Raw genomic sequence first — 26,968 nt, 5'->3', positions numbered from 1 at the left:
GACCAAAAATTTGATGTACCCAATAGAAAAAAAAAAATTCTTTTTTTTTTTTGGTGGTGGTTATTTAAGCTTATAATGCAAACCCAAAGAAGCTAGGACATTATCAAGATCTTGGTGAAGTTAAACATTCTAGAAATGGGCAAGCTTGCTCATAGCTTGAAAAAAATACAAAAAGGAAAATTTTTTTCCTTTTTTCCTTTTTCCTGGACTTGCTGAAATTTTAATGTCTTGAAGCTTGATTAACAAAGGAACTGTGGGTACACTCCTTGATGCTTCAGTGCAGTCAGATGATACCATCAAAAAGTCCACATTCAAATCTTTTCATTTACCTAGAATTTAACTTGGTTTAGGAACATAGGCAGAGATTCAGCTTAATATTTTCCTAAAACATGAGGTAGCCATTGTTTGAATTCCATTCACTGCGTTATCCATCTTTTCCATTGTGACTCAAGTGTCACCTGTATTAGCTACTGATTTCTCTGCCTTCCACCCCTCCCCTCCAGCTTCTGAAAAAACTAACACAAAACAAAAACTCTACACCCTGGCCACAGAGGTGGGCAAAGGACCAATTACACCAATGAGAATCCCTCCCAGCAACTTCTCTACCTGGAATGGCAGCAGAGAGCTCATTTTGCTTTGATCTTGAAGCCATTGAGTCAGTCAGTCTAGAGTTGCCCGACAAAGCAGAGGTGGCAAGTCCTGAGGTGTTGAGTCTCCAGCTCCAGTTGCTCCAGGCCAGTTCTATTGCTGCTATGGTTTGAGAATGTGGCTGCTAAATTTTCTTTTTTGTTTAAGCTAGATATACCTGGGTTTCTATCAATGAAAACTGAAAAACCATGTTTATTATATATTAAGTTCTTAAATGTCTTTGAATCTATTTTTACTCTCCACTCTGTTCCCACTAATCTACTTTTCTCTTCTTCTCTAGAGTTGAACTGTTTCAATTTCTTAACATTTTAATATCTTTCAGGGCTAATCTCCCATCATTGCCCTTGGTTACAGACTTTCAGTTGGACTGACCTAGAGAGACACTGATTGGGGGAGGGGGAGATGGTCCCAGACTGCAGGTACAGGTTTTCTAGTTTCCGTAAAGGTACCCCTCCAACTTGCCATCTCGAATCTTCAATTAATAAATTGGGATTATTAATCAGTCTCTTATAAATTGGTTAGCAAGAATCAGGGCTCACTTAGAGACTTGCTCACTTGAGCAAACTAACAATACTGGGGTTTCTAGATTTTAAAACACCGAAGGCTTGACTATGGACCTCTGGGGCACACCTCAGTAGCTGCACCCAAGCAGCCAGTACGTGGGCCAGCTGCTCTTTTACAGTCATTTTAGCTGCAATAAATGGAATATGTGCAATACAGCCCAGGATTCTACCAGGACATTAGGATGCCATACTGTGCCTCATATGGAGGGGTGAGGTGTGACAATGTGATGTAATGCTAGGGACAAAATCAAGCAAGGTGAAAGGGACACTCAGGAAGGACAAAATGGGAAAAATTCTACCAAGACAATACTGTATATTGGTTAAGTGCAGAGACTTTAGATTGGGATTGGATGGGTCTGAATCCCTGCTCTGCCACTAACAGTACATGACCTTGGGCAAGTTACTCTAATTTTATCGGCACCACTTTTCCAACAGCATTTGTTCACTTTGTGTCTTTATGTCACATTTTGGTAATTCTAACAATATTTCAAACTTTTTCATTATTATTATATTTGTTATGATGATCTGTGATCAGTGATCTTTGATGTTACTACTGCAAAAAGATTACAACTCACTAAAGGCTCAGATGACGGTTAGCATTTTTTAGCAATAAAGTATTTTTTATTAAGGTATATACATTGTTTTATTTTAGACATAATGCTATTGCAGACCTAACAGACTACAGTATAGTGTAAACATAACTTTATATGCATGGGAAAACCAAAAAATTCATGTGACTTGCTTTACTGCAATAATTGCTTTTTTGTGGTGGTCTGGAACCGAACCCACAATATTTCTGAGGTGTGCCCATATTATAATGGTCTACAATGTTAAGGAACAAAGAACTTAGACTGTGGATCTATTTGCAAAGTTTCCAATGGATGTCTCTCAGACAGGTGAGGAAAACTTTAACTAAACCAGTTCAGTACTTATAAATATTGCTAGTTATTACTTTTTTTCTAGTTTAACCAGTCATCTACATTTGAACTATTAATCTGAAAAGGGAGGGGGGAGAGGCAATATATAAGTTGTGTTTAAAGAGAATCTTTAAATTATTAATTTGAGTAGAATTCCTTTTTCACAGAGGTTCTTACTTTGTGCAATAAACTGGGGTAGGTGCTGTGTGGATACAAAGATGGTAACAAAGGTCTTGGCCCTCCAGGAGATTTCAAACTAGTCACATTAAAAAAGACCTGGGCGGGGCTCCCCTGGTGGCACAGTGGTTGAGAATCTGCCTGTCAATGCAGGGGACACGGGTTCGAGCCCTGGTCTGAGATGATCCCACATGCCGCGGAGCAACTAGGCCTGTGAGCCACAACTACTGAGCCTGCGCGTCTGGAGCCTGTGCTCTGCAACAAGAGAGGCCGCGATAGTGAGAGGCCCGCGCACTGCGATGAAGAGTGGCCCCCGCTCGCCGCAACTGGAGAAAGCCCTCGCACAGAAACGAAGACCCAACACAGCAATCAATCAATCAATCAATAAATAAATAAAAGACATGGGCATAAATGAGGGACTCACAATACTTATAGGAGGGTAAGAACCCATGTATGGGGTGGGGAGGAGGTTGAACTTGGACAACTTCTTAGAGGAGATAGTATTCGAGCATTCTTAGTTGAAACTTGAAGTATTTAGTACATTTTAAAGATAATTTCCCATGCATGGGGAATAGCATAAGGCAGTTAGGAAAGAGAGGGTTTGGAAATCCCAAGGAAAATTCTGGGATTTCAAATAGTCCAGTTTGATGAAAGAAATGGGTAAGAGGATCAAATGAAAGATCTGGCTACAAGGGTAGGCTGGGGATATGCTGAGAAAGTTGGATTTCATTTTGTGGTAGACACCAGATTTTTGAGCAGAGAAATAATGCACAATTATGTATGCAATTATGGGTGACAGGAATATTCAAACATCATTCACAGTTCTTAATATATAATTAAAATATATTTTTTTCACTCATAAATTACAGGGAATCTTTAATAAAACATATGTACAATAAATAATTATACTTAAAAATGTTCATCTGACAGTTTCATGCCTTTTCAACAGAAGAGGCCACAATACCAGGGAAATCAGAAGGCAGTCTCAATAACTCTTCTACTTCTTCTTGCAAAGCCTCTGCTTTCTCATGCAACAGCAACTACAATAAAAAATCAAGACATGAGGCAAAAACATCAATTTCTAGAGAACTGCTAACATTTTACCACCATCTGTTCGACACCTGAATCCTTACATACCAGCAAACTAGACATTAAAACTAATAATGAGATTGAAAAATGGCCACTTAAGAACAAGTGATTACAATTAATGAAGCCGAGATATTTAGTTAAAGCCATTTTAGCTGATCACTGCATTTGGTATACCAAAAATAAGGGAGCTTTAATACTCTCAAAGATTTGTTTTATTGAAGACTCAGCCACTTAAAAATTAACTTTTAATCTATAAAATTTAAGACAATTTTGCAAAAATTTAATTAGTTCTTGAAAATGTTATCCTTTATATATGGATTTTAACTATTCCTCAAAGTTTAGTATGCTATCTTTTAAAAGCTTATCAGTGTTTCAAAGAAAAGTTTTATTCAAGCTTCTAAAATTAACATGGTTAATTTCAAAAGAAGCATAATGAGCAAAGAAAGTATTTCTAAACCCAGCACATAGTAGATGTCAATGAATATTTGCTGAATAACGATTTCTCCCCTTTCTTTAAAAAAGCCAGAAATAAAATATTCGTATTTGTTGCATCTGGGTTTTGAGTATATTGGTGTGAAATATTTGCACTATTTCTCTTACAACATTTTTATAATAAAAAGGTCAGCAAAAATCACACAGAGGAAAAAAACCACTCTCTACCAATTTGATATAAAGCATAACATTATTTAGCACTATATAAAGGAGTCTAAAATGTAATTAGGATGTATATGTGTAACTGATACTGTGCTGTACAGCAGAAATGAACACAACATTGTAAATCAACTATACTCCAACAAAAATTAATTTAAAAAAAGAAATTTCAAATATAAAAAAAAATAAAGCAATGAAGTCAAGAAAAAAAAATGTAATTAGGTAAGCTTTCCAGTAACTGAGGTAATGGTGACCATGCAAAGTGAATCTACCAACACATCCTGTAAGCACTCTACAGATCACCAAGAACAATAAGTAAACCATACAAAACTCACATGTCAACATTACTAGAATACAGAGAACACCACCTACACCAAATGACTTGAAGTGTTCTGTTTACCCCTTAGAGGCCAACTAGTAACCTCTGTTACTAATTCTTTTTTTTTTTTTAATTTATTTTATTTTTATTTTTGGCTGTGTTGGGTCTTCATTGCTGACTAATTCTTTATATTAGGCTTTCCTGTTCAAATTACTGTGTGGTTTCTGTTCCTAATGATTAGACCCTGACAGATACAACCAGAAAGTAAGAAAGTACACCAATAATGATGGGGACAGGCCAAAAAGACACAGGAGCCAGTTTGCAGGGGCTCCTCCTGGCCAACTCTGAGACCATTTGACTACCAAAATAAGTATGAACCCATCGTTCACTCTGATATAAATAAATGAATTAAAAGATAAATGAGGAAGGAATAGCTTTTCCTCATAGTAAAATGCCAATAAAAAATATAGAGGGAATAATGGAGTTAGAAAATCACCACTTGACAAACATCACAGAAATAAGTGAGGCAAAAATCATCAATGAATGCTAAAAAAAGTGTGTGAAAGTTTAATGAAGAATAGGATATCTACATAGTCTCAAAGTATCCACTCCGAAAATACTAATAAAAAGGGAAAAATAATAACTTTACAGTGGAAAAGCTTGCCAGCTGACACTTCCTTAACCAAATGATCAAAGTCATTATCAGTAATGTGATAAAGTGACATCCTGTGGCTCCTGATCTGATGTACTAAGGACACACAACTTTTTTGTGGCATTCCTGCAAAAACCTGTTTAACCTCAATATAATCCTAACTGGTTTCCTTACTTCCATTCTTGTTCTCCTATTTTCAACCTCTAACCCACTCTTCTACTCAAAATCCTGCAAGGAATATCCATTTTACTCTTTCAAGCTTACTGGAAAAGCAGAAGGGATGGTGGGAAGGAGAGCGTGTACCTCAGTCCCTAAGATGGAAGCCATATATTAAGAGTGGCTGAGCAATGGGACAGGGCAAGTATGGGTCCTTGGACACACAACTGATTCCTCATATCAGCTGTGAACCGTTTGTGTTTGAACTAATAAACCTTTAACATTTAAAGTCACTTATTTTGGCCATCGTTACCGCAGCTCCCTTTGTATCCTTAATAACATACAGTGTAACTCTATAGTCCTGCTCTACTACTTACTGACTAGCTGTGTTTCCTTGGGTAAATCAATTTCTTTAAATCTTACTTACTTATTTATTTATAGATTTATTTTATTTATTTATTTATTTATTTTTGGCTGCGTTGGGTCTTCGTTGTTGTGCACGGGCTTTCTCTAGTTGCTGCGAGCGGGGGCTACTCTTCGTTGTGGTGCGTGGGCTTCTCATTGCAGTGGCTTCTCTTGTTGCCAAGCATGGGCACTAGGCGCACGGGCTTCAGTAGTTGTGGCTCACGGGCTCAGCAGCTGTGGCTCGTGGGCTCTAGAGTGCAGGCTCAGTAGTTGTGGCGCACAGGCTTAGATGCTCCGCGGCATGTGGGATCTTCCCAAACCAGGGCTCGAACCTGTGTCCCCTGCATTGGCAGGCAGAGTCTCAACCACTGCGCCACCAGGGAAGGCCCAATCTCATTTATTTATTTATTCAAATATTTGTTAAATATCTACTATAGGCTGAATACCGTGCTAGGTGCTACAGAAATGGAAATAATTATAACTTCCTCCCTATCAATCCAAAGAACTCCTAATCTAATGGAACAAGTTTTAGTGTCTCCATTTGTAAATTGAATGTAACACCAACTCTGTCCACCTCAGAGGACTGTTGTAAAGATCAATCAAAGCAATACAAACAATGTGAGCACCATTCAAAAAAGTAAGATGGAAATTTACTTTTCAGCCAGTTCTATCTATATATGACAATAGTATAACAGTGAAGTTAAAAAAACAAAAAACTACGTGATTTCAGACCACAAGGATAGAACTATAGTTGAGATCAAGAAGGAAATAACCCCAAACTGTTGTGTAATGGATTTACCCACATGGAGCAGGAGGGTAATGACAAAGTGGAATGCGTCTAGCAAAGGGCAACCAGGATAGTGAATAGCCTAAAACTAGGTTATTTACTACAGGTGAAAGAAACAGAAAAGAGAAGCCCTTGGAGGCAAGAAGAGCCGTTTTCAAGTATGTGAAAAGCTACCAAATGAACAAAGCAACAGCCTAGTTCCACAGGGCAGTACTCTACGAGGCCATGGTAGACATTTTAAGACAGCCTCATTATATTGGGATGCTCTTTGTAACACTAGGGGTCCAAAAAGAGAACTACTTAATTTTTGAGGTTGTAGGTTCCTTGTCAGTGAAGGTGTTTAAAGGTGAAAAGACCAGATGTCAGAGATGCTGACGAAAGGACTTCTGTGTCAAGAGTAGCGGGAGGCAGAGTTCAGCGAGTTCCAGAGTTCCTCGCACTTCAATGAACTCTTGAAAGCGTCTTTATTTTTTAGGAGATTCTTTTCCTCCTTTTAGCAAGCCTTGTATCATAACACGTGTACTATTTTTACCCACATACTGTGAGTATAAACTTTTGCATATATAGTTAAATGTTTTTGCTTTTATGTCTAAAGTATAAGGAGATTACACTACAAAATATCATAAAGATTGGGCTTCCCTGGTGGTGCAGTCGTTAAGAATCTGCCTGCCAATGCAGGGGACACGGGTTCGAGCCCTGGTCCAGGAAGATCCCACATGCCACGGAGCAACTAAACCCGTGCACCACAACTACTGAAGCCCACACGCCTAGAGCCCGTGCGCCGCAACGAGAGAAGCCACCGCAATGAGAAGCCCGTGCACTGCAACGAAGAGTAGCCCCCGCTCACTGCAACTAGAGAAAGCCCGTGCGCAGCAACGAAGACCCAACACAGCCAAAAATTAATTAATTAAAAAAAAAATATCATAAAGATTAAAAAATAGTTTGTTTGCTTACCTTGGCTGATGAAACAATTTGCTTGGCCTGGCGTCTTGATAAATGATCAATTGTTTTTATCAGCACTTCAGGATTTGCATTAGCTAAGTGCATTAGACTTTTATAACCTGCATTGTATAACTGTCTTGCTCGACCCTGAAAAGTATTACAAAAATCATTACGATCAGAATTTGGGATTAGGAAAAAATAATTAAGTGTCTTACTGAAGGGAAAAAATTCACTTGCAGAGACAGGAATAAACTAAGATAATAAATATGAAGAGATAACACATCAGAATCCTGAGGAATTTTAAAAGATGCATTTGGGTGGTTCCAATCTGACTGCAAGATAGCTAGTTTTCTGTGCAGCTTAAGTGAGCTGACATGTGCTGCAATCAGAAATAAGAAACCCATTAGGGCACTTAGGCTAGGGGCATCCCCAATCAAATGTTTTAGTCCAGTATCCCTAAAATGTTCTTACCATCTACTCAGGGGACCTCTGAGGTAGGGGTGTGGGGGGTGTGTGTCTGCATTCCCAAACAGAACTCCTCTGATTTAAGAACTGAATAACGGAGGATAAACTGAAATCAAGGGTTGGTCAAAAATAGAAAACTAAGAAACCAGCTGAGGATACTTTCTCCTCACTCCCTTAGAAAATGTAAATGACCCTCACTGCCACCAAGTCACCACCACCTTCAACAAGCACTGTCTAAACTGACAGAAGGTGATTCTTCACTGGAGTAGAGGAAGGAAGGGATGTTAAGAATGACACACATACCTGGGGAGAGTCACCCCTATCCCTACTGTTACTTTTTCTCACAAATGATTTTTCATCAGAACTTCTTCCAGATTAACAGGGATTTCTGGGAGACCATGGCAGCAATTAATTAAAAAAAAAGATTCCCATGATAAATGAACAATAAGGCTATTGTCACTTACCCTGACATGACAGTAAAACCTGATTTTTCTGTTGGTTGAAATCATCTCAGGTGGGAAACTGGGAAGCTACTAACCTCTAAAACTCCAGTCACTTCCATGAGAGGGATCAGCTCTGCCTTTACACAGTAAGTCAACTTCTTGGTAAGTTCTACCAAAAGGGCTCTATAAACCCAGAACTCCTCAAGTTCCTGCAGAACACAAAGAAATATGCAGAATTTAAATCTGGTAAGTTATTTCAAAATCTAGTTTGCATCGTAGGGGGCTCAGAGAGGACTCTCCCTTCTGTAAATTCTGGAAGTTGGGTTAAGCCAGAGATGACCAATGACTCCAAGCAAAATTATTACAAGGAAACATGGCAGAGACTGAGGAATGTGATGGAATGGTTTTACGATGAGGAAAAAGATTGAAAAGTGAAAAATAAACAACTATACCCCAATTAAAAAAAAAAAAAAAGAAAAAGAAGTCAATAAGAAGAGTTCTATTCATTTTTATCAGAACATCAGCAAGTGACTGCATAGTTTTTCTTTCCCAAATGATTGAAAACAATTCCTACCTCTGGAGATTTATCCTGAAGGCAAAATACTGAATACGGAAGGATTCAAATACAAGATGATGCTCAGTGCAGCAGTATTTAAAATAGTATTAGAAACCATGAGCTGGTAATTCTTAAAGCTGGGTGGGTAAATGGGTATTCATTACATTATCTTGTCTTTTTAAATATATGGTTGAAATTTTCTGTAATAGTAGTTTGGTTTTTTGTTTTGTTTCGTTTTAAGTTTCCTTTCTAACCTTTGGGTATCACTGTGAGCACTTGTGATGCATGGAACAACATTAGCTAGCTACTTTGTGACCACTAGGAAAGTAGTCAGTGCACTAGTATGGCAGCAAAACAAGAAGAAAAGAAAACCTTGAATAGAACTACTGAATCAATCAATCCCAAACTGCCTTAGCTCTGGCTTTCCTGCTACATAAGATAATCATTTTTCCTTATTGTTTAAATTTCTATGGAATTTTTCTGTTACTTGCAGTTAAAAGTATCTTAACTAATATGATCGGTGTACTATTTTATTCCACTTACATAACATTTTTTGTTGTTGTTTTTTGTTTTTATTTATTTATTTAATTAATTTATTTTTGGCTGCGTTGGGTCTTTGCTGCTACACATCGGTTTTCTCTAGTTGTAGCGAGCAGGGGCTACTCTTCGCTGTAGCGCGCAGGCTTCTCACTGTGGTGGCTTCTATTGTTGCGGAGCATGGGCTCTAGGCGCACAGGCTTCAGTAGTTCCAGCATGCAGGCTCAGTAGTTGTGGCTTGCGGGCTCTAGAGCACAGCCTCAGTAGTTGTGGTGCACAGGCTTAGTTGCTCCACGGCCTGTGGAATCTTCCCAGACCAGGGATCGAACCCATGTCCCCTGCATTGGCAGGCAGATTCTCAACCACTGAGCCACCAGGGAAGTCCTACATAACTTTTTATAAAGAAAAAAATGCTTTAACATATTGAAAATACATTCATGAGAGTTGTCAGATAGACTGACCCTAGGATCAACCATCAAATTATAGTTGCTTTTGAAGTTCAACCTGTATATTCTTTCACTTGAACAATTGTGTAAGGCTCACGTCCTTATAGTTCTAAGTAAAACAAAGGGATAAACCTATCAGGGAACACCTTTTTAAATATGAAGAACAAACACAGTAAACTTAAGAAAATACATTTTAAAGGCCAGCTTCTCCTTACTATCCATAATTTTTGTGTACCAATTAGCTACCATGTAATTAGGGAATATAAGCTAAAATTTAAAAATCAGCATAAATAAAAGGTATTTAGAAAGGTAAATTTGCTAAAATAATTATCATTCAATCCAAAGCCAAGTAGTTTTGGATTATTTACTCCATTAGCGTATATGATAGAACAAATTGCCATATACACACACAGAATATGGAGGCTTAAGATAGGGCAAATGAAGTAGATTTTAAGTTTAAAAGTAGAATTCATTGTGGAAAAAAGTTTTAAAAAAATAAGTACAGAAACAAATATTACTACGCCACCCAAAAATAATAAATTTCAATGCAGCAAAAATGGCTTATCTTATAAACTCATCAAAAAACTGTCTGGGTAGAAAACTCTGGTAAGCTTTGTTGTGTTATTTAAGGAAATTCTGAAAGCTTCTTTTAGTAAAGTCTTAAACAAATCGATCTCAAATGCATATGGCCAAAATTAAGTTTTCTTCTTGATTTATTTTATAAAATATACATTTGATGTAGAAACTAAAGTAGCTGCCTGACACTGAAAGCAAAAATGGGAAATTACTGTGGTAATCAAAGGAACATGGTACTGAGTAGTCAGGTATCTGCTGGATATTGGTAACATACCAATCAAACACTTTATACACTTACCACTCAGGAGAAAGACACTCACACAGAATCTACATCAATGGAGAAAAGTTATTGTAAGAGTTGATTCCAGGGCCTTCCCTGGTGGTCCAGTGGTTGGGAATCCACCTTTGTCTAATCCACGTTAGACAATGCAGGCAACGCAGGTTTGATCCCTGATTGAAGAACTAAGATCCCACATGCCACGGGGCAACTAAGCCCGCATGCCGCAACTACTGAGCCCACACACCAGAACTAGAGAGAAGCCTGTGTGCCACAACAAAGAGCCCATGTACTGCAATCAAAGATCCCTCACGGCGCAACTAAGACCCAACGCAACCAAAAATAAAGAAAGAAAGAAAAGAAAAAACAACAACAACAAAAAGAAAGAGTAAAAAAAAAAAGAGTTGATTCCAAATACTTGAAACTATTAATGATAGTTCCAAAAGTAGGGATAACTAAGGACTTTCTACTTGTTCATTATACGTTTTAGTTGATTCTGTCATTCTGTAATACCTTTATTACATGCCTGTATATAGTATTTTTTTAAGTGGATAAAAACAAAGATATATTTTAAACAAATTTTGAGTGCTTTGTAATAACAGAAGAAACGAGAACATACTAACTGGTTTTTGAGTTCAGTAACAGTTAAAACAGAAGATGCACACAGCATATATCATCTATTTAGTGGAATTACCTCACAGAAATGTAACACACAAGAGGAGAATGCGGCAGCTCCAGAGAGAAGGTTTTGTATATATCCTCGAGGCATATTGAATTTTTCAGACACACTCCAAATGTTGGTCTCTTTGAGCAAGGTATAAAGGACAAAAGACAGGTATAGTCTGTTGACAATATTCTTGTCCACCTTCTAGAAAGACACAAGTAAGTTTATGTACTGGACCTGCTAAAAAATGTACATTACATTCAAAATGGACAAAAGGTAAAGCAAATGAAGTTGTTCCACAGGACAGCAAGGATAGAATGGTTCCACAGAAATAAATCTAAGTTCTAACAAATGTACTTTAGATTAGTTCAAATTACCATTTTTCCAAGTGTAAAAAAAGAGATATGCCAAATTGTTTCCAATTTAAAGTTCCTTCTGTAGGGAGTGTAGTGAGTTGAATTGTTCCCCCAAAAAGATATGCTCAAGTCTTAACCCCTGGTACCTTTGAATGTGACCTTGTTTGGAAATAGGATCTCTGCAGATGTAATTAGTTATGGATCTGGAGATGAAATCATCCTGGATGTACAGGGGGCCCTTAAGGGCCCATTATTCAATGACTGTCATCCCTTACAAGAGAGACGACACAGAATGACACAGAGAAGGCAATGTGAAAATGGAGGCAGACTTTGGAGGGATGCATCTACAAGGATTGCCTGCAACCACCAAAAGCTAGGAGAGAGGCAAGATGGTTTCTTCCTCAGAGCCTCCAGAAGGAACAGCTCTGCCAGCATCTTGATTTCAGATCTCTGGCCTCCTGAACTGTGCCAGAATAAATTTCTGTTGTTTTAAGACACCTGGTTTGTGCTAATTTGTTATGGTAGCCTTAAGAAAGAACACAGGAAGGAAAGGAGTTGGGGAAACCTTTACATTTACTGTAGTATTTATAGGTGGTATATATATGTGTGACTGTGATTATAAATTAGACAAACGCATTTGTTTAGATAAATATGTTAATAAGTTTACGAAGTAAATACTAGATTCTATGATTTCTACATGGTCATGATAAATAATTAATGTTTCCAAAGTTAAAACACTGAAAGAAAAATGCTTCCTGTAGTTGACTATTTCTATTCTGTATATGTGCTTTTGCCTGTGGTGCCTAGTGATTATTTTCTGGGTAAAGAATTAAGCATTAAGCTAACTCAGAAACTGAGTAACTCATGCTTAAAATCAGAGGAAAAAAAAGATGAATTTTAAAGAGAAAAAGTAGGTTTAAAATATAAAATTATATCCTTTACTATAGTAAAAGAATGTTTACGATGAGAACTTAGGGTGGCACATTGAAGGATATAAGAATTACAGATTCTGCATGTTGTACTGGATCACCCTTTTAAAAAGCATTAAGCTGAAAAAGCATGATAGCTGAAAAACAAGTAGGAAAAGATTACCTTTTAATTTCCCAATTTTAGTGCATCTTCATTATCAACTATAAATTGAGTCAATGTAGATTTTGCTTAGAATGTATTTTCAAAGCCAAGAAAAATGATATAATTATATTACATGGCAAGATAAGCCACATTATGCCAATTTCAAGATTTTTACAAAAAATGTTTAAAGGTCTTTTTCAATGTGAAGACATCAATTAGATTTTAAGTAAACATCATGTTCTGCAGAAGTTTTTTAAAAAGATACTTCTAAAGCACTGAACTAGTAACTAACCCATTTGTAATTAAGACAAATCCATGCCCATACTATTTAAAATATTTAATTATCAATTGAACAAACATTTATTGACTATATTTCATAAAATGTAACAAAAATAAATTTTGATTCAAGTTTTAAAAGATACATTATTCTAATAAGGTTTTATAAATGTTTATTATTTGGTAATGAGTTCCAAACTAATATGATTTTGTTTTTATTTTATATTTTAGAGTTTGATACAAAAGGCTTGTTTTAAGAAATATCTTTATTCAACATTTTGAAGGCCTAAACAACAGTCATTTCTGAGGTAAAAGACCCAATCTAAATATTGACAACATGAATACTGAAGTGCTATATATTTATAATTTTATGATACATCAATACAGGGGACAGCTGCACCATTCAATTCAAATGTAAGTAAACACCGCCTTCTATTTTTCAAAATGAAATCAGTAAAATCTATATAAATTTAAAAGATATAGGGGAAATGGTAGGTAAGATAATTAGGTTTCAAGGAAGATTAGATTACCAAAGAAAATGAAAAATGAAAAAAAGTGTATTATGAGGTGGAAGATTATATGAACTTAAGGATTTTGAATGCATGTTTGCCACAGAATTATTTCCACTTCTCTTAAGGTTAGTGTGTGCATTCAACACTTGCTTCATGTTTGTTGACTAAACTTTAAAACACAAAAATATAAGATATCACACAAGAGTATTGCCTTTTCCACTTCAACCTTCTAAAATGCTTTATGTACTTCAAGTACATTGGGAGTTCTTTGGGACAACAGCAACAACAAAAACAAAAATCCCAAACTCGTCCTATCTTAGAATCCCTGATACCAAGTAGAATGCTTAATAAAAAGTTTCTAGAAGATTTTTTTCTCCCTTGAATTGAATTTATTTCAGGATTCCATAATACTGTGAAAACATTTTACAAATATTTTACAATTTATATAATTTAAGCCATAATAAGTAGCCTAAGAAAAATAGATAAATAAGGTTTACCTTTTCCTATGATAAAGACTTACATGTGCATGACTATTTTAGAAAGACAAAGGTACACAAAAAAAGGGCCATCACACCACCCAGAAATAAATACTGTTTAAAAAAACCCCCGAAATTTCTGGTCCTTAGATGTTTTAAATAGTAAAATGGGAATTATATTAAAGAGAAAAAAAGTGAACCAAAAGGATCAAGTCAACAAAGGAGATGACACAACAGCATTAATTTTGTTTTATGAACTTAGTTATTTAGGAAGGAAAAAAAGACTAGGTTACCTTCCTGATGGCTTGACCTGATGCTTTCTTCCCAATAAAGTTCTCAGAGACTCCAACCAGAACGGCCACATTTTGTTCCGCTGGGCTGAGCTGGCTAAACTACAGAGAAAAAGGGTATAAATATATAGAAAAATTAAATTGTAACTTTAAAAAGTCTGCCATGAACCAAATCCAGTATTTAGTCATATCATACTTTCATTATTATAAAAGATATGAAAAAACCCACATATTTTGTTTACAAATATTGCAAGCTTAAAAGATATAGTATTAAAATATTTGGGTTAGCCAAAAAGTTCGTTCGGGTTTTCCCGTAAGCTGTTATGGAAAAACCCGAACGAACTTCTGGGCCAACCCAATATAACAAACTTTAGTAGAATGACTTAAAGACACGGCCACAAATACTGTGACCATGGACTATGGGCTCATGTTTAATATGGGAGATGTTTGTGGGAAGAGAGAAGAGGGAAAGCTTTTGAAAGTAACCGCATTGTATAATACCACTTAGAAAAACTTAGAGTAACAATTAAAAAATACGACATTAAAAAGAAAGTTAATTTCCTGCAATTAAAAGCTGCATATTGCTTATGCCTAATATGTGTTCATGCATCTAGCCTGTTCACAGTAAAATCATAATAGACTGTACTCTACCACTTGGTTTTGTAATAAGTATGGCCAGTTCCACCTTGCTACTGTTGATTAAGATGATATTCCTTCTCAGGTATTAACATCACCGGGTTTGGTGTGACATGATGTGACATCACGTATGACTGTAATAGAGCTTTCATGTAATTAAACTATCAATCATCAGGGATGGCTTTCATGGTTTTCTTTATATTCCAGGCATTATAAAATGTAGTGGTCACCAAATCACAAGAGTAAACTACCTTTGGGGAAATGGGACCAGGATGACCTTTTTTTCTTTTCTGCACCTTTCTATTTTTTTGACAATGAACATGTTTATATTTAACAGAAAATATTTAAGTGAAACAAAAAATGTTATTGCCATATTACTACTTTAAAAACTTGAAGACAAAGGGCCCAATTTCAAATATATTTTAATACAGAAAAAAGTGAATAATCACTTGACAAAAATCATATCCTGATTCATTATTGTAGCCTGTATTGCAGAATCTTATCGTCTCACCTGCCTGAAGTATATCATCCAATCAGGGTTACACTGAGAAGCCATATCATAGGGAGTTGTTAGGTAAATTAGATGAAGAAGGCTTTCAAGCACAAGTCCTTCAAGACCTTTCTTCAAGTCTCTGTAGAGACTGTCACAATAAGCCAAATCTATAGTTCCTAAAAGAAAGACACGAATAGTTCATATTTCATAATCACCAAAGGGGGAAAGAGGTGACTTTAAAGAAAGTCTAGTTTAGGAGTTAACTACAAAAGTCTTTAAAATCTCTTACTGTGTAACTTAACACAAGTATTTTGGAGGTCATTTTGATAGTATCCATCAACATTTAATAGGTACATACCTTCTGACCCAACTACTCTATTCTTGGGAATCTAACCCAGAGAAACATTTCCACACATATCCAAAAATACATGAACAGAGATGCCCAAGCAGCCTTGTTTATAATGGAGAAAAATCAGGAACAGTGTAAATGTCCATCAATAGGGGAGTGGTGAAATAAATTATGGTATCCATACTATGGATGACTATTGTAGTAAAAGAAAAATGAGGTAGATTTAAAGGGATTAACATGTGAAGATGCTCATGATATTTTATAAGTGAGAAAAGCAAGCTCTGTGTGTGTGTGTGTGTATATATATATACACACACACACATATACACACAAAAATATTTGGAAGGATATATGTATCAAATTGCTATGAAATTTACAGACAATGTCTGCAAAAATATATACCAAATTGTTATTCTTGGTAAGATATTATGATTTTATGATTGCTGAGGGAGGGGAGCATGAAGGAGGGATGACCACCTTTTTCTCCATATACCTCTACAGTATTCTAAATTACTTGTTTCAAAACACTTTTCAACTTTTTAAAGTTGAAGTAGTCCAACAGTTTGTAAGATAAGATTAATATTATTAATATGAAATTACAAATCCAACTTAACATTACATAATAATTTCTATTTTTTCCAATGCATTTCCTCAGATTAGTAATGAGATTTAGGTAAACTCTTACCCTTAAAAGAAGCTCGTCCCAACTTTGTAATGTGAAAACTATATTGGAACTCTTCTTCAGACCCATGAATAGTGTCTTTTTGTAGAAGTCCTTTTTCTGTCAAAATAGTATCTTTTTGTAGGAGTCCTTTTTCTGTCAAGTATCTAAGTGATTCGACAGTTATTTCCCAGAGACTTCTTTCTTTCAACAAAATCTTCTGCTGAACACCAAAAAATGTACCACTCATAAAGTGATATATGTCACCAAGATTTGTTGCAATCTGAAACAATTCAGGACATCATTAGACCATCTTCCCTAATTCAAGGCAACATTCTGAATGAATAATTAATCAAGATGATGACTCATTTCCATACTGCAAATCTATTTAAATAAAAAACTATTATAAAATCTACATAGTTGCATAAAGGTAATTTTATAACAACATTTTAAAATCACAAGAAAAAAACAATTTAAGGGAGAAGACAGTTATCATATTCATACTGAAAACATCTACACATTTCTCATTCAAAAACCCCTTAGGTTTTTGAATAATTTTTCACAATACCTCCAAAGCTGTGCTCTCTGTTTACTCCTCAATTATCACTAATTCCCACTCAGCCTCCTTCAGAAATCCTTCCTCCACCCCTTTCCAGCCACATGTGAAAACATTCTTTAGCTTTAAAAATTGTATTAAAAAAAAAAAAAAAAACATGGAAAACACAACGGAAAGCCTCCACTAAAACAGGATCAGGCAATACTTTCCCTGACATATTACCTAAAAATAGATAACAGTTTTTTACTGTTTTTTGTCTCTATCATTCCCATCTCCTTTTCCTGTTCTTTTGCTGCCTTTTTTTCTCCCCACTTATTCACTATTTAAAACTTATAATGGCAATCATAAGTAATACTTAACTCACCACTTGGTATTCAGATGTAGAGCTGTCTCTGAATTAGAATAATTTATATTAGCCAATTTCAATGAAATCAGCAAGTTATACTAAAATATAGTCAATCAATAAGCATATTTCTCTCTCTCACAACTCTGATGATATTGCAACTGGAAAACTTAACTAGTAGTTTCATATTAAACCATTATAAGCGATAACAGAAAATAATATGGAGCACAGACATTTCCTATTGTTTCTCCTTTTAATAAAAATCATTCTTAATGTAGTATTCATTCAGGCCAAATTGTACTTTTAAGATACTCACTTTGTAGATTATCAGCATACTTAGTTTCTATATTGTTTTTTGGTTGGCCGATTACAGTTAACCATGGGAGTAAACAAATAAACAAAACCCTTTACTTGATCCTTCTGGCTACCAACAGGTTATCTTTCTAGCCCTCTGTGAAAACTTTTAGACATAGTGGTTTAAACCCACTGGTATAGCCTCTGCTTCTGGCTTCTCAAAGCTGGGTTCTTCACTGTTGCCCCAACCTTCAAGTTCAGCCATAACCAACTCCAAAGTCAACCCACTCATTAATTCAAGTGTTTACCAAGTGCCAACCACATGCCAGGCACTGTGCTAGCCACGGGGATTCAGTGATAAATGAGAATAAATGTGGATCCTGCTGTCACAGGGCTTACATTCCACTGGGGTAAAGTTATTAGCCAAATAATGGCACTAACAAGAATACAACTACAAACTGATAGGTGCTATTAAAGGAAAGAAATGTGTTTCTACAAAGCATACAACAGACTGACTGGACTCAGTGGCAAAGGAAGGCTTCCCCGAGGAAGTGGTGGTGAAGTGAAAGTCTGACCGTTAAGTGGGAGTGGGTGAGGGTGAAACTGGAGATGGGGAGGTAAGAAGGGCGAGTCCCAGGCTTACGGAACACTGCAGTAGGAGCAAGTACAGAATGTTTGAGAAATGTAATAGAAGGCCAGCATGTCTGGAGTACAGAGTATACGAAGGCTGTGAGAGATGAGGATGAAGAGACAGGCAGAGGCCAAATCTACCACAGTAGACCATGATAAGGAATTTGGGCTCAATCCTAACAGCAACGGGGAAACAACCAGTGACAAATTTTAAGCAGAAGGGGGTGACACATTCGGATTTCATATTTTGCGAAGATCAGTCTATTGAAGAATTACTTGGAGGGGATGTGGGAAGGCAGGGCAGACAGAGTGAATGCAAAGAGACCAGCTGGGAGACCATTACAGTGATCCAGGCAAGACCGCAGTAGCATGCACCACAGTGTGCAAGCAGCCTACGTAACCTGCCTTTTTGCCTTGGATTCTTTTTTTGTGAAAGCACAGTTATATTACTTTATTCACAGGTATGCAAAGATCAGCGATAAAACATATAAAGTGTCTAGCAGAGCGTCTGAAACATAGTTGTGAGAAACAATAATTGGAGGCTCCCTGTATCCCATGGCCCAACAACTGTTATGATCTCTTATTAAGTCCTGGACTTTCCATCTCTTCCACCAAACCCTGGACCTAGTCTCTCCAGGGATGCCCACCTCTACCTCCTGCCTCCTGACCTCACACTGCCCTTCTTGCCTCTCACCCCTATCCCACCTGGTTGTTCCTGTCCAGAGGACTTGACTTCTGCTTCAGTTCTAACTCTAAAGATTTTCCCACTTCTCCACCCGGTCTGTAATTCCGGCCTCCTTCCACAGCTACAGCCCTGTTGTGAAGCCCTACCCCAAGGAGTAGGAGGAACCCTGACGGCCTGTCCTCCTCAGGATGGGGCCCAGTAGCCTCCAATGGGCAGGCTTGAAACAACAGCTGCCTATAGGCTAATCTCCTGAGCCGACTCTGCCTGGACTTCTTCCTGCTGTACTTCAATTGTTAAAACAGAATACAACGGTTGCATTGCCAGGCCCATAAAACCAGACCTTTGTGGCCAAGTCAGTTCCCCCAGGATTCCTGTACCTGAGTGCACTGAAGTCCCAATTCCCTCCTAATTCCATTGCCTTTTGTGGAGTCCTCACTCATGACATACACATATTTGTCAGATGTATAAATATTTTCCCCCTGCCTTTTCATTTGTTAAGCAGGGTCTTTTGAAGAGAATTTTAAAATTATGATGAAGCCTATTAAATTGATTTTTTTCTTTCATGGTTTATGGTTTTTGTTTCCCACGTAAGAAATCTTTGCCTACCCCAAGGTAACAAAAATTTTTCTCCTAGATTTTCTTCTAGAAGTTTTATTTTAGCTTTTAGGTCTAGGTCTATGATCCATTTTGAGTTAATTTTTTTGGACAGTGTGAGGTAAGAGTTGGGGTTAATTTGTTTGTGGTTATTCCATATGGATATCTAGTTGTTCCAGCACCATTTATTGAAAAAAAAAAAAATCCTTTCTCCATTTAAATACCTTGGCACCTTTGTTGAAAATGAATTGATCATATATGGTTCTAATTCTGGACTTACTGATCTATTGGTCTATATGTCAATCTTTGCACCAATATCACACTGTCTTTATTATTGAAGCTTTACAGTAAGTCTTGAAGTCAAGTTCTTTTACAAAACTATTTTTGGCTATTCTATTCCTTTGCATTTCCAAATAAATTCTAGTATCAGTCTGAAATTTCTACAAAAAAAACCTGTTGAGATTTTGATTAGGATTGCACTGAATTTATAGGCCAATTTGGGAAGAAGTAACATCTGGACAAAAGTGAGTGTTCCAATTCATGAACATGCTATCTCTCTCCATTTATTTAGGTCTTCTTTAATTTCTCTCAGCAGTGTTTTATGGTTTTCAGCGTATAGGTCTGACACATATTAGTTAAATTTATCCCTAAGTATTTCATGTTTTTTTTGAATTTATTGTAAATGGAATTGTTTTTCCAATTATTTGCAGTGAGTATACAGAAATATAATTGAGTTTTATACATTGACCTTGTATCCTGTGACACCACTAATTACACTCTAGTTTTTTTGTACATTCCTTTGGATTTTTCTTGAACTCAATGCCATCAGCAAATAAGATAGTTTTACTTCTTCCTTTCTAATCTGTTTGCTTTATTTTTTCTTCCTGTCTTATTGTATTGGCTACAAGTTCTGATATATGTTGATTAGTAGGGTGAGAGCAGATTTCTTTTCCTGATCTTAGGGGAAAAAACATTTAGTTTTTCACCATTAAGTGTGATGTTACCTGTAGTTTTTTTTTTTTCTTTTTTAAATAAACAAACTTTATCAGATTGAAGAAGTTCTTTTCTACTCCTATTATGTTGAGTTTTTATCATGAATGAGTGTTGAGTTCTGTCAAATGGATAATTATCTATACATTGATGAACTTTGAATGTTAAACCAACTTTGCATTATTGGAATAAATTCTGATTGATCATGGTATATTGTTCTTATAATGTATAGCTGTATTATTAGTACTTTGATATGGGTTTTTATATGTATGTTTACCAGAGACATTGGCTTGTAGTTTTCTCTTCTTGTAATATATTTGTCTGGTTTTGGTATCAGCATAATGCTGGTCTCATAAGATGAGCAGTGCTCCATCTTCCTCTACTTTCTGAAAGAATGTGTGTGTGACTGATATTATTTCTCCTTTAAATGTTTGTTAGAACTCACCAGTGAAGTCAGTTGGGCCTAAAGTTTTCTTTGTGGGAAAGTTTTAAATTATAAATTCAATTTCTTTAATAGCTATAGGACTATTCAGATTTTATATTTCTTCAGTCAATTTCGGGAATTGTTTCTTTCAAGAATTTTCCCCACTGGAATTCCCTGGTGGCGCAGTGGTTAAGAATCTGCCTGCCAATGCAGGGGACATGGGTTCAAGCCCTGGTTCCGGGAAGATCCCACATGCCACAGAGCAACTAAGCCCATGTACCACAACTACTGAGCCTGTGCTCTAGAGCCCGTGAGCCACAACTACTGAACCCGCGTGCCACAACTACTGAAGTCTGCGTGCCTAGAGCCCGTGCTCCACAAGAGAAGCCACAGCAATGAGAAGCCTGTGCACCTCAATGAAGAGTAGCCCCCGCTCGCCGCAACTAGAGAAAGCCCGCACACAGCAACGAAGACCCAACACAGCCAAAAATAAATAAATAAAATAAGTAAATTAAAAAAAAAAAAAAGAATTTCCCCCATTTCATCCAAGTTGTTGAATTCATTTTTCAGTATTCAAGGATACAGCTATTCAGGGGTAATTCCTTACTACCTTTACTATCTCTGGGATATCCAGTGATGACCCTCCTTTCATTCCTGATATTGGTAATTCATGTGTACTCTCTTTTCCTTCTGATCAATTCAATCAATAATCTTACTGATCTTTTCAAAGAACTAGCTTATGGTTTCATTAATTTTTTCTCTTGTCTATTTTTTGTCATTGATTTCTGCTTTTATCTGTTATCATTTCCTTCCTTCTACTTACTTTGGGGCTTTTTGTTTTGTTTTGTTTTAGCTTCCTAAGGTGAAACTTAGATCACTGACTTTGGATTTTCCTTGAATTTTAATAAGCATTTAAAGCTATAAATGTCCCCTTAAGCACTTCTTTAGCTGCCTGCCACTAATTTTGATATATCTGTTTTCATCTTCATTCCATTCAAGATATTTTCTAATTTCCCTTGTGATTTCTACTTTGACTATAAAAGTATGCTATTTAATTTCCAAATATTTGGGTATTTTCCTGATACCTTTCCATTATTTATTTTTTAAAAAATATTTATTTATTTATTTGGCTGCATCGGGTCTCAGTTGCAGCGCGAGGGCTTAGCTGCCCTGAGGCATGTGGGATCTTAGTTTCCCGACCAGGGATCGAACCCGTGTCCCTTGCACTGGAAGGTGGATTCTTAACCACTGGACCACCAGAGAAGTCCCTACCTTTCTATTATTGATGTATACTATAATTTTGTTATCATTCTTTATATGATTTCAATCCTTTAAATTTACTGATACTTATTTCATGGCCCAGAATATGGCCTATTTTGGTGAGTTTTCAAGTGCACTTAGTGAATGTTCCACATACACAATGGCATACTGGAAAGAGTACAGGCCAGCAAGGCAGGAACCTGAATTATAATCTCATCTAAACAGAACACACTAAATGACCTTAAACTAATCACAAATTCTCTGTTACCTTATTCAGTATATAAATGTAATAAGACTCAATGATCTTCATGATCTCTTTCCCTTCTTTATTAATTCCTTGGCAACCCTCCAACTGCAGGTCTTTATTACATTATACATGGATTACTACAGTTGCTTCCAAACTAGCCTTGCAATACTTCTGCATACTATTATTCCCATTTTACAGATAAGGCAACTGAGTGAGGTTTAGGAGAGAGTTAGTAATTTACACAGGATAACAAGAGACAGAGCTGTGACCCAGACACAGATATGTGTGCTATCAGAGCCCTTGCTCGAAATGACCACAGAACACTTTGACTATTTCTCCACTGGTAAGTGACTGTGTCACAACTCTTGAGTCTACTATTTAAGCACTCTCTCTTGTCTTCCCCAATCTACAGCACACACTCTGGCCCAACTTTTTCCACCCAACTTTCTACTCTTTGGTATCTTCAGCCCTCCTCTACAGCTATAATATCTGTCTACTGACTGTTACCCCACATCATCTTAAAGTTTCTCATCTTTCATTCTATTTTAAGTACCTGGAATGGCTCATTCCTTCCCTCTGCTTATCTAAAACCTCTATCTCCTTCAATACCCAGCATTAATTCCTTTTCTTTCTTGTAGCCTTTCACTCTTGTAAATGGCCAGGGGATACTGCAATAGTACACCATTCATCTGCAAGGTAATCAAAACCTGTCTCATGATATCTTTTATTTGTCAATTAAATTTTGGATTTTCACTTAAACCATTCAGGTTGCTGAAGAGAGACTGCATGATAGGTTAAGAACATTGGTTTTGTAGTTAGAGAAAGCTGAATTCAAACCCTGGCTTTGCCACTTTGGGGCTGAGTGATTTGGGCACAGAGTTAAAATTTACTTAAGGATAACCCTAAAAAAGAGGTTTAGCTCAAGAGATATCCTAAAAAAGGGAGCTAATTTCTAATCTTAGGAAAAAAAGAGTGTTTTCCCATCATGCCCCACCCAACTTTTTTTTTTTTAATTTTCTGCCTGATAAAGGCTATACTGATCTGAAAAATGTTTATGGTCACAGGACTACAATGAACCTTATTCTTAACAATGGCAGAGATGCTGGATTATCCCACATCAGGACCCATGTCTTTAGAGCTCCTTCTATCCTCCATAGTATCTACCAAAGTTTCTTACTTGTAATGGATGCCCAGTTATGATCTGTTGATTTTTCACATTCTTCAGGATTAAAAATGCACATATAAATCCAGACTCAGATTTATCATGTCACAGACTGTTCTTTTCCACATTAGATTAGAAGTTAACATTTTTTTTCATACTTTGTAGTTTTCAAAACTTTTTAACTTCCATTATCTCAGGTAATAGCAATAAGATATAAAAATATTAAAAAATACCTTCAAACCAATCAAAGAGAGAAACAAAGTTTGGATTCCCTTGGTGAATTCTTGAACAAGTTGGCTGTAACAGTTTTCCAATGGTCTGCTTATTAACTCCAATACCTACAAGAGTTAAAGCGTTATTATAAAAAATAAATTTATGTTTTGCGTTATTATAAAAAATAAATGGTGTTCCATATAAATTTTATATTTTGCGTAGATTGCGTGGAGGCTGGGGGAGATAAAAAACATAAAGACAAAAAAATAAGAATTTAGCAAGTGTTCTCATGAAAATGGAAGAAGATAAATAAGGAAAATACTTTTCATTGTTTGCCTGAAATACAAAAGTATTTGAACTACTCTTTCTAATTCTTAATCATGGGGGAGAAGGAAACATTATTTAAAGGAATATTAATAATTAATTTTTAAAAGACAGTCTCATAAAAGGGCTAGACCAAAGTCCAAGAAAAGACAACAAAATGACCAACCATCCACCAGATTATTACCTGTTGCTTGTCTTTTTCTTGCAATATAAGGATACTCTCCCCAGTAGAATCTATTCCAGCACGGCCAGCCCTGCCAATCATCTGTTTATATTGATTCCTCTTTAAAAATTCTTTAGCAACATAGGGGGCTCTTAAAATAACTCTATGGAATTGATAAAATTAATTAAAAGTGGTACTCCATCTATAGCAATAGCATCTATTTTTTAAAGTTTTCATTATATTTATGTGATATTAAATTTAGTAACATATTAACTCAAAATAATAGGCAACTACTGTTTACCAAGAATCTATGATGTCCTAGGCTCTTTATGTACATTATTTGTAATCTTACAAAACTCTTGGTGATAATATTCTTACTTACTTATTTACAAAGAAGCTAACTAAAGCATATATATACATGTTAAGTTGTTTAGCGAAACTCACAAAATTAGTAATTACCAGAACCATAACTTGAACTTACGTCTGCTTAGCTGTAAAACTTATGGTCAATCCACTAGAGCAATAATCTCAAAATAGTTTTGATTTGATACTCCATAAATGAAAAATCTGACCATGGACCACCAACACATGCATATTCATTTATGAGCTTACAATACTGTCAACATAAAATTGTAGATTTCAACTGATTTTGACCTACAAACATGGTGATTTCTATCCTGTTCATGTATACAGAAGTTTGTAGCCAGCTTTCCTATTCAAAGGTGAGAGAAAACCTGTCATTTACCTAAAACAATCAGCCTACCTCTTTATTTATAAATCTCAATGGACAGACAAGATTACCAAATACATGAAGAAAACTAATGACATAAAAGAAAAACAATGAGAACATACAGAAAAAATGTCTGACAGAAGCAGATAATACGCAGAACAGAAAAGAACTTTAAAAAATTCTAATTAGTATCCACAGAAAATTCTAAAGGGTATTGTATTCACACTATGAGAGCAGACGGTTATAAAGAAAGGACAATAAAAGAGAGTTCTTAGAAATTAAAAAAAATTAATTAATTTAAACAATTTAATAGAACAACTAGATAATGAATGAAACATAGTTAATGGAATACATTTAAAAACTGATTTTGTTATATAGAAAGTAAAGGTGAAGAAATCACATAGTTCATATAGATTGAAAAATGTGTAAGAAAAATTAAGAGATGAAAACTCAATTTAAGAGGGTTTAACTGTCTAATTGAAGTTACAAAAGCAGAGAACAGAGATAACAGAAGAAAAGAAATAATAAAATAACTGAAAAAAAATTACTCTAAGATCAAGAAAGGCATAAAACTTTAGATTGAAAGCATGTACCAAAGGGCTAAGCCCTATGAATAAGAAGTAGCTAAACTGGGAGAGTTAGGATTGCAGAATTAGATTTCTCAGTTTCTTGAGTTTCAAACCTTGGCTTTGAAACTCATTTGTTGGCCGTGAAGTTGGGTAAGTTACTTCATTATTCAGTGCCTCAGTTTTCCCTTCTATAAAATGTGGATAATAAAATACGACCTTCCTCACAGAGCTGTTGTGAGGATCTATTAAGTCAACGCGTGTAAAGCTGTTATGACATGAGTGAGGGCGTGTAATAGCTGTAATTATTATTATACACTACGACGAAATGTTAAGGTTAAAGAGAAAAGTCTAAAAGCTTCTGGAAAGGGAAAAACAGCAAGCCTATGCAAAAACAAAAATGACCAACACTCGCTCCTCAAAGACATGGAAGAGTACTACAAGGGCCCCAAAGAAAAAAAACTGAACCTAGAATTCTGTTCCTAGCAAGGTGTTCAAGTGTGAGGCTAAAATAAAGACATCTTCAGCTACGCAAAGATTCAAAAATTTTTACTCCCAATGCAGCATTTAAAAAATAATTACCCAAGGATGGCAAAATAAAAAATGGATCATAGAAGGAAGATGTGAGGCACAAGAGGCAGTGGTAGGCAAAAAACAAACAAAAAAAAGGATAATTTACAGGTGAGTTTAAATAACTATTGATTATAAGATGAAAGAAAATTTAAAATCTAGAACTAAAATTCCAGGTAACTGCAACAATACATGAGGCGGTGTAGAAAAATACACAAATGCTAAGACTCTTGTTATGTTCAGCAGAGGATATAGTTATTGATTAATTCTAAAATGATAGAAAAACACAGTTGCGTTTTTTAACAGTTTTACAACTGTTAAAAAATTTAAGAGTAACCATTGAAATAAGAGAAAGAGGATACATAACTTCCTCTTTTATTTCAACAACTGTCTGAAAAACCAGAAAACTTAACCAGTGACAGAGTTTGAAAATAAAAGAATAGAAAAAAATATACTTGGCAAAAAATGTAGTCCCAGTATTCAAAATAAAATCACTAAATGAGGAAAACAAGGATGTATTCTATTCATAAAAGGTATAATTCAGCAATAAGGTATTTGCAGTAAACCTTTATATACCTAGTTTTGAAATACAAAGCAAGAACTTTTAAAAATGTAAAAAGGAGAAGTTGACAACTCCATAATTACAGTGGGAGACTCTGAAATTGACAAATCAAAGAATCACAAAGAAAAAGGAGGAGCTGATGACTAATAACTGTTACATATTGAGCTATAGGAAGCTACATACCCGGGCTTCCCTGGTGGCGCAGTGGTTGAGAGTCTGCCTGCCAATGCAGGGGACACGGGTTCGAGCCCTGGTCTGGGAGGAT

At 35.9% G+C, this 26,968-nt stretch overlaps 1 protein-coding gene across 4 annotated transcripts in view; it reads right to left on the bottom strand.

Moving 5' to 3' along the window:
• Window positions 1-1,930: 1,930 nt before the first annotated feature.
• HELQ (helicase, POLQ like) overlaps window positions 1,931-26,968 on the bottom strand; it is a 41,665-nt gene continuing 16,627 nt past the window's right edge. For 2 of the 4 annotated variants that reach the window (XM_068542712.1, XM_068542716.1), the window contains 9 exons: window positions 24,297-24,438; window positions 23,809-23,913; window positions 16,415-16,673; window positions 15,399-15,556; window positions 14,255-14,353; window positions 11,301-11,474; window positions 8,310-8,423; window positions 7,319-7,453; window positions 1,931-3,345 (listed from right to left, as the gene is read on the bottom strand). In XM_068542712.1, coding sequence (XP_068398813.1) covers window positions 3,238-3,345; window positions 7,319-7,453; window positions 8,310-8,423; window positions 11,301-11,474; window positions 14,255-14,353; window positions 15,399-15,556; window positions 16,415-16,673; window positions 23,809-23,913; window positions 24,297-24,438 — 1,294 coding nt within the window. In that variant the 3' untranslated portion in view covers window positions 1,931-3,237. Of the gene's footprint in view, window positions 3,346-7,318; window positions 7,454-8,309; window positions 8,424-9,358; window positions 9,700-11,300; window positions 11,475-14,254; window positions 14,354-15,398; window positions 15,557-16,414; window positions 16,674-23,808; window positions 23,914-24,296; window positions 24,439-26,968 lie in introns of those variants that run through there. The other 2 variants (XM_068542713.1, XM_068542715.1) reach the window with 2 other exon arrangements.

This window comes from Eschrichtius robustus, chromosome 4 (genome assembly GCF_028021215.1).
Source record: "Eschrichtius robustus isolate mEscRob2 chromosome 4, mEscRob2.pri, whole genome shotgun sequence".
NCBI lineage: Eukaryota > Metazoa > Chordata > Mammalia > Artiodactyla > Eschrichtiidae > Eschrichtius > Eschrichtius robustus.
This window is presented reverse-complemented; position numbering and strand designations above follow the sequence as displayed.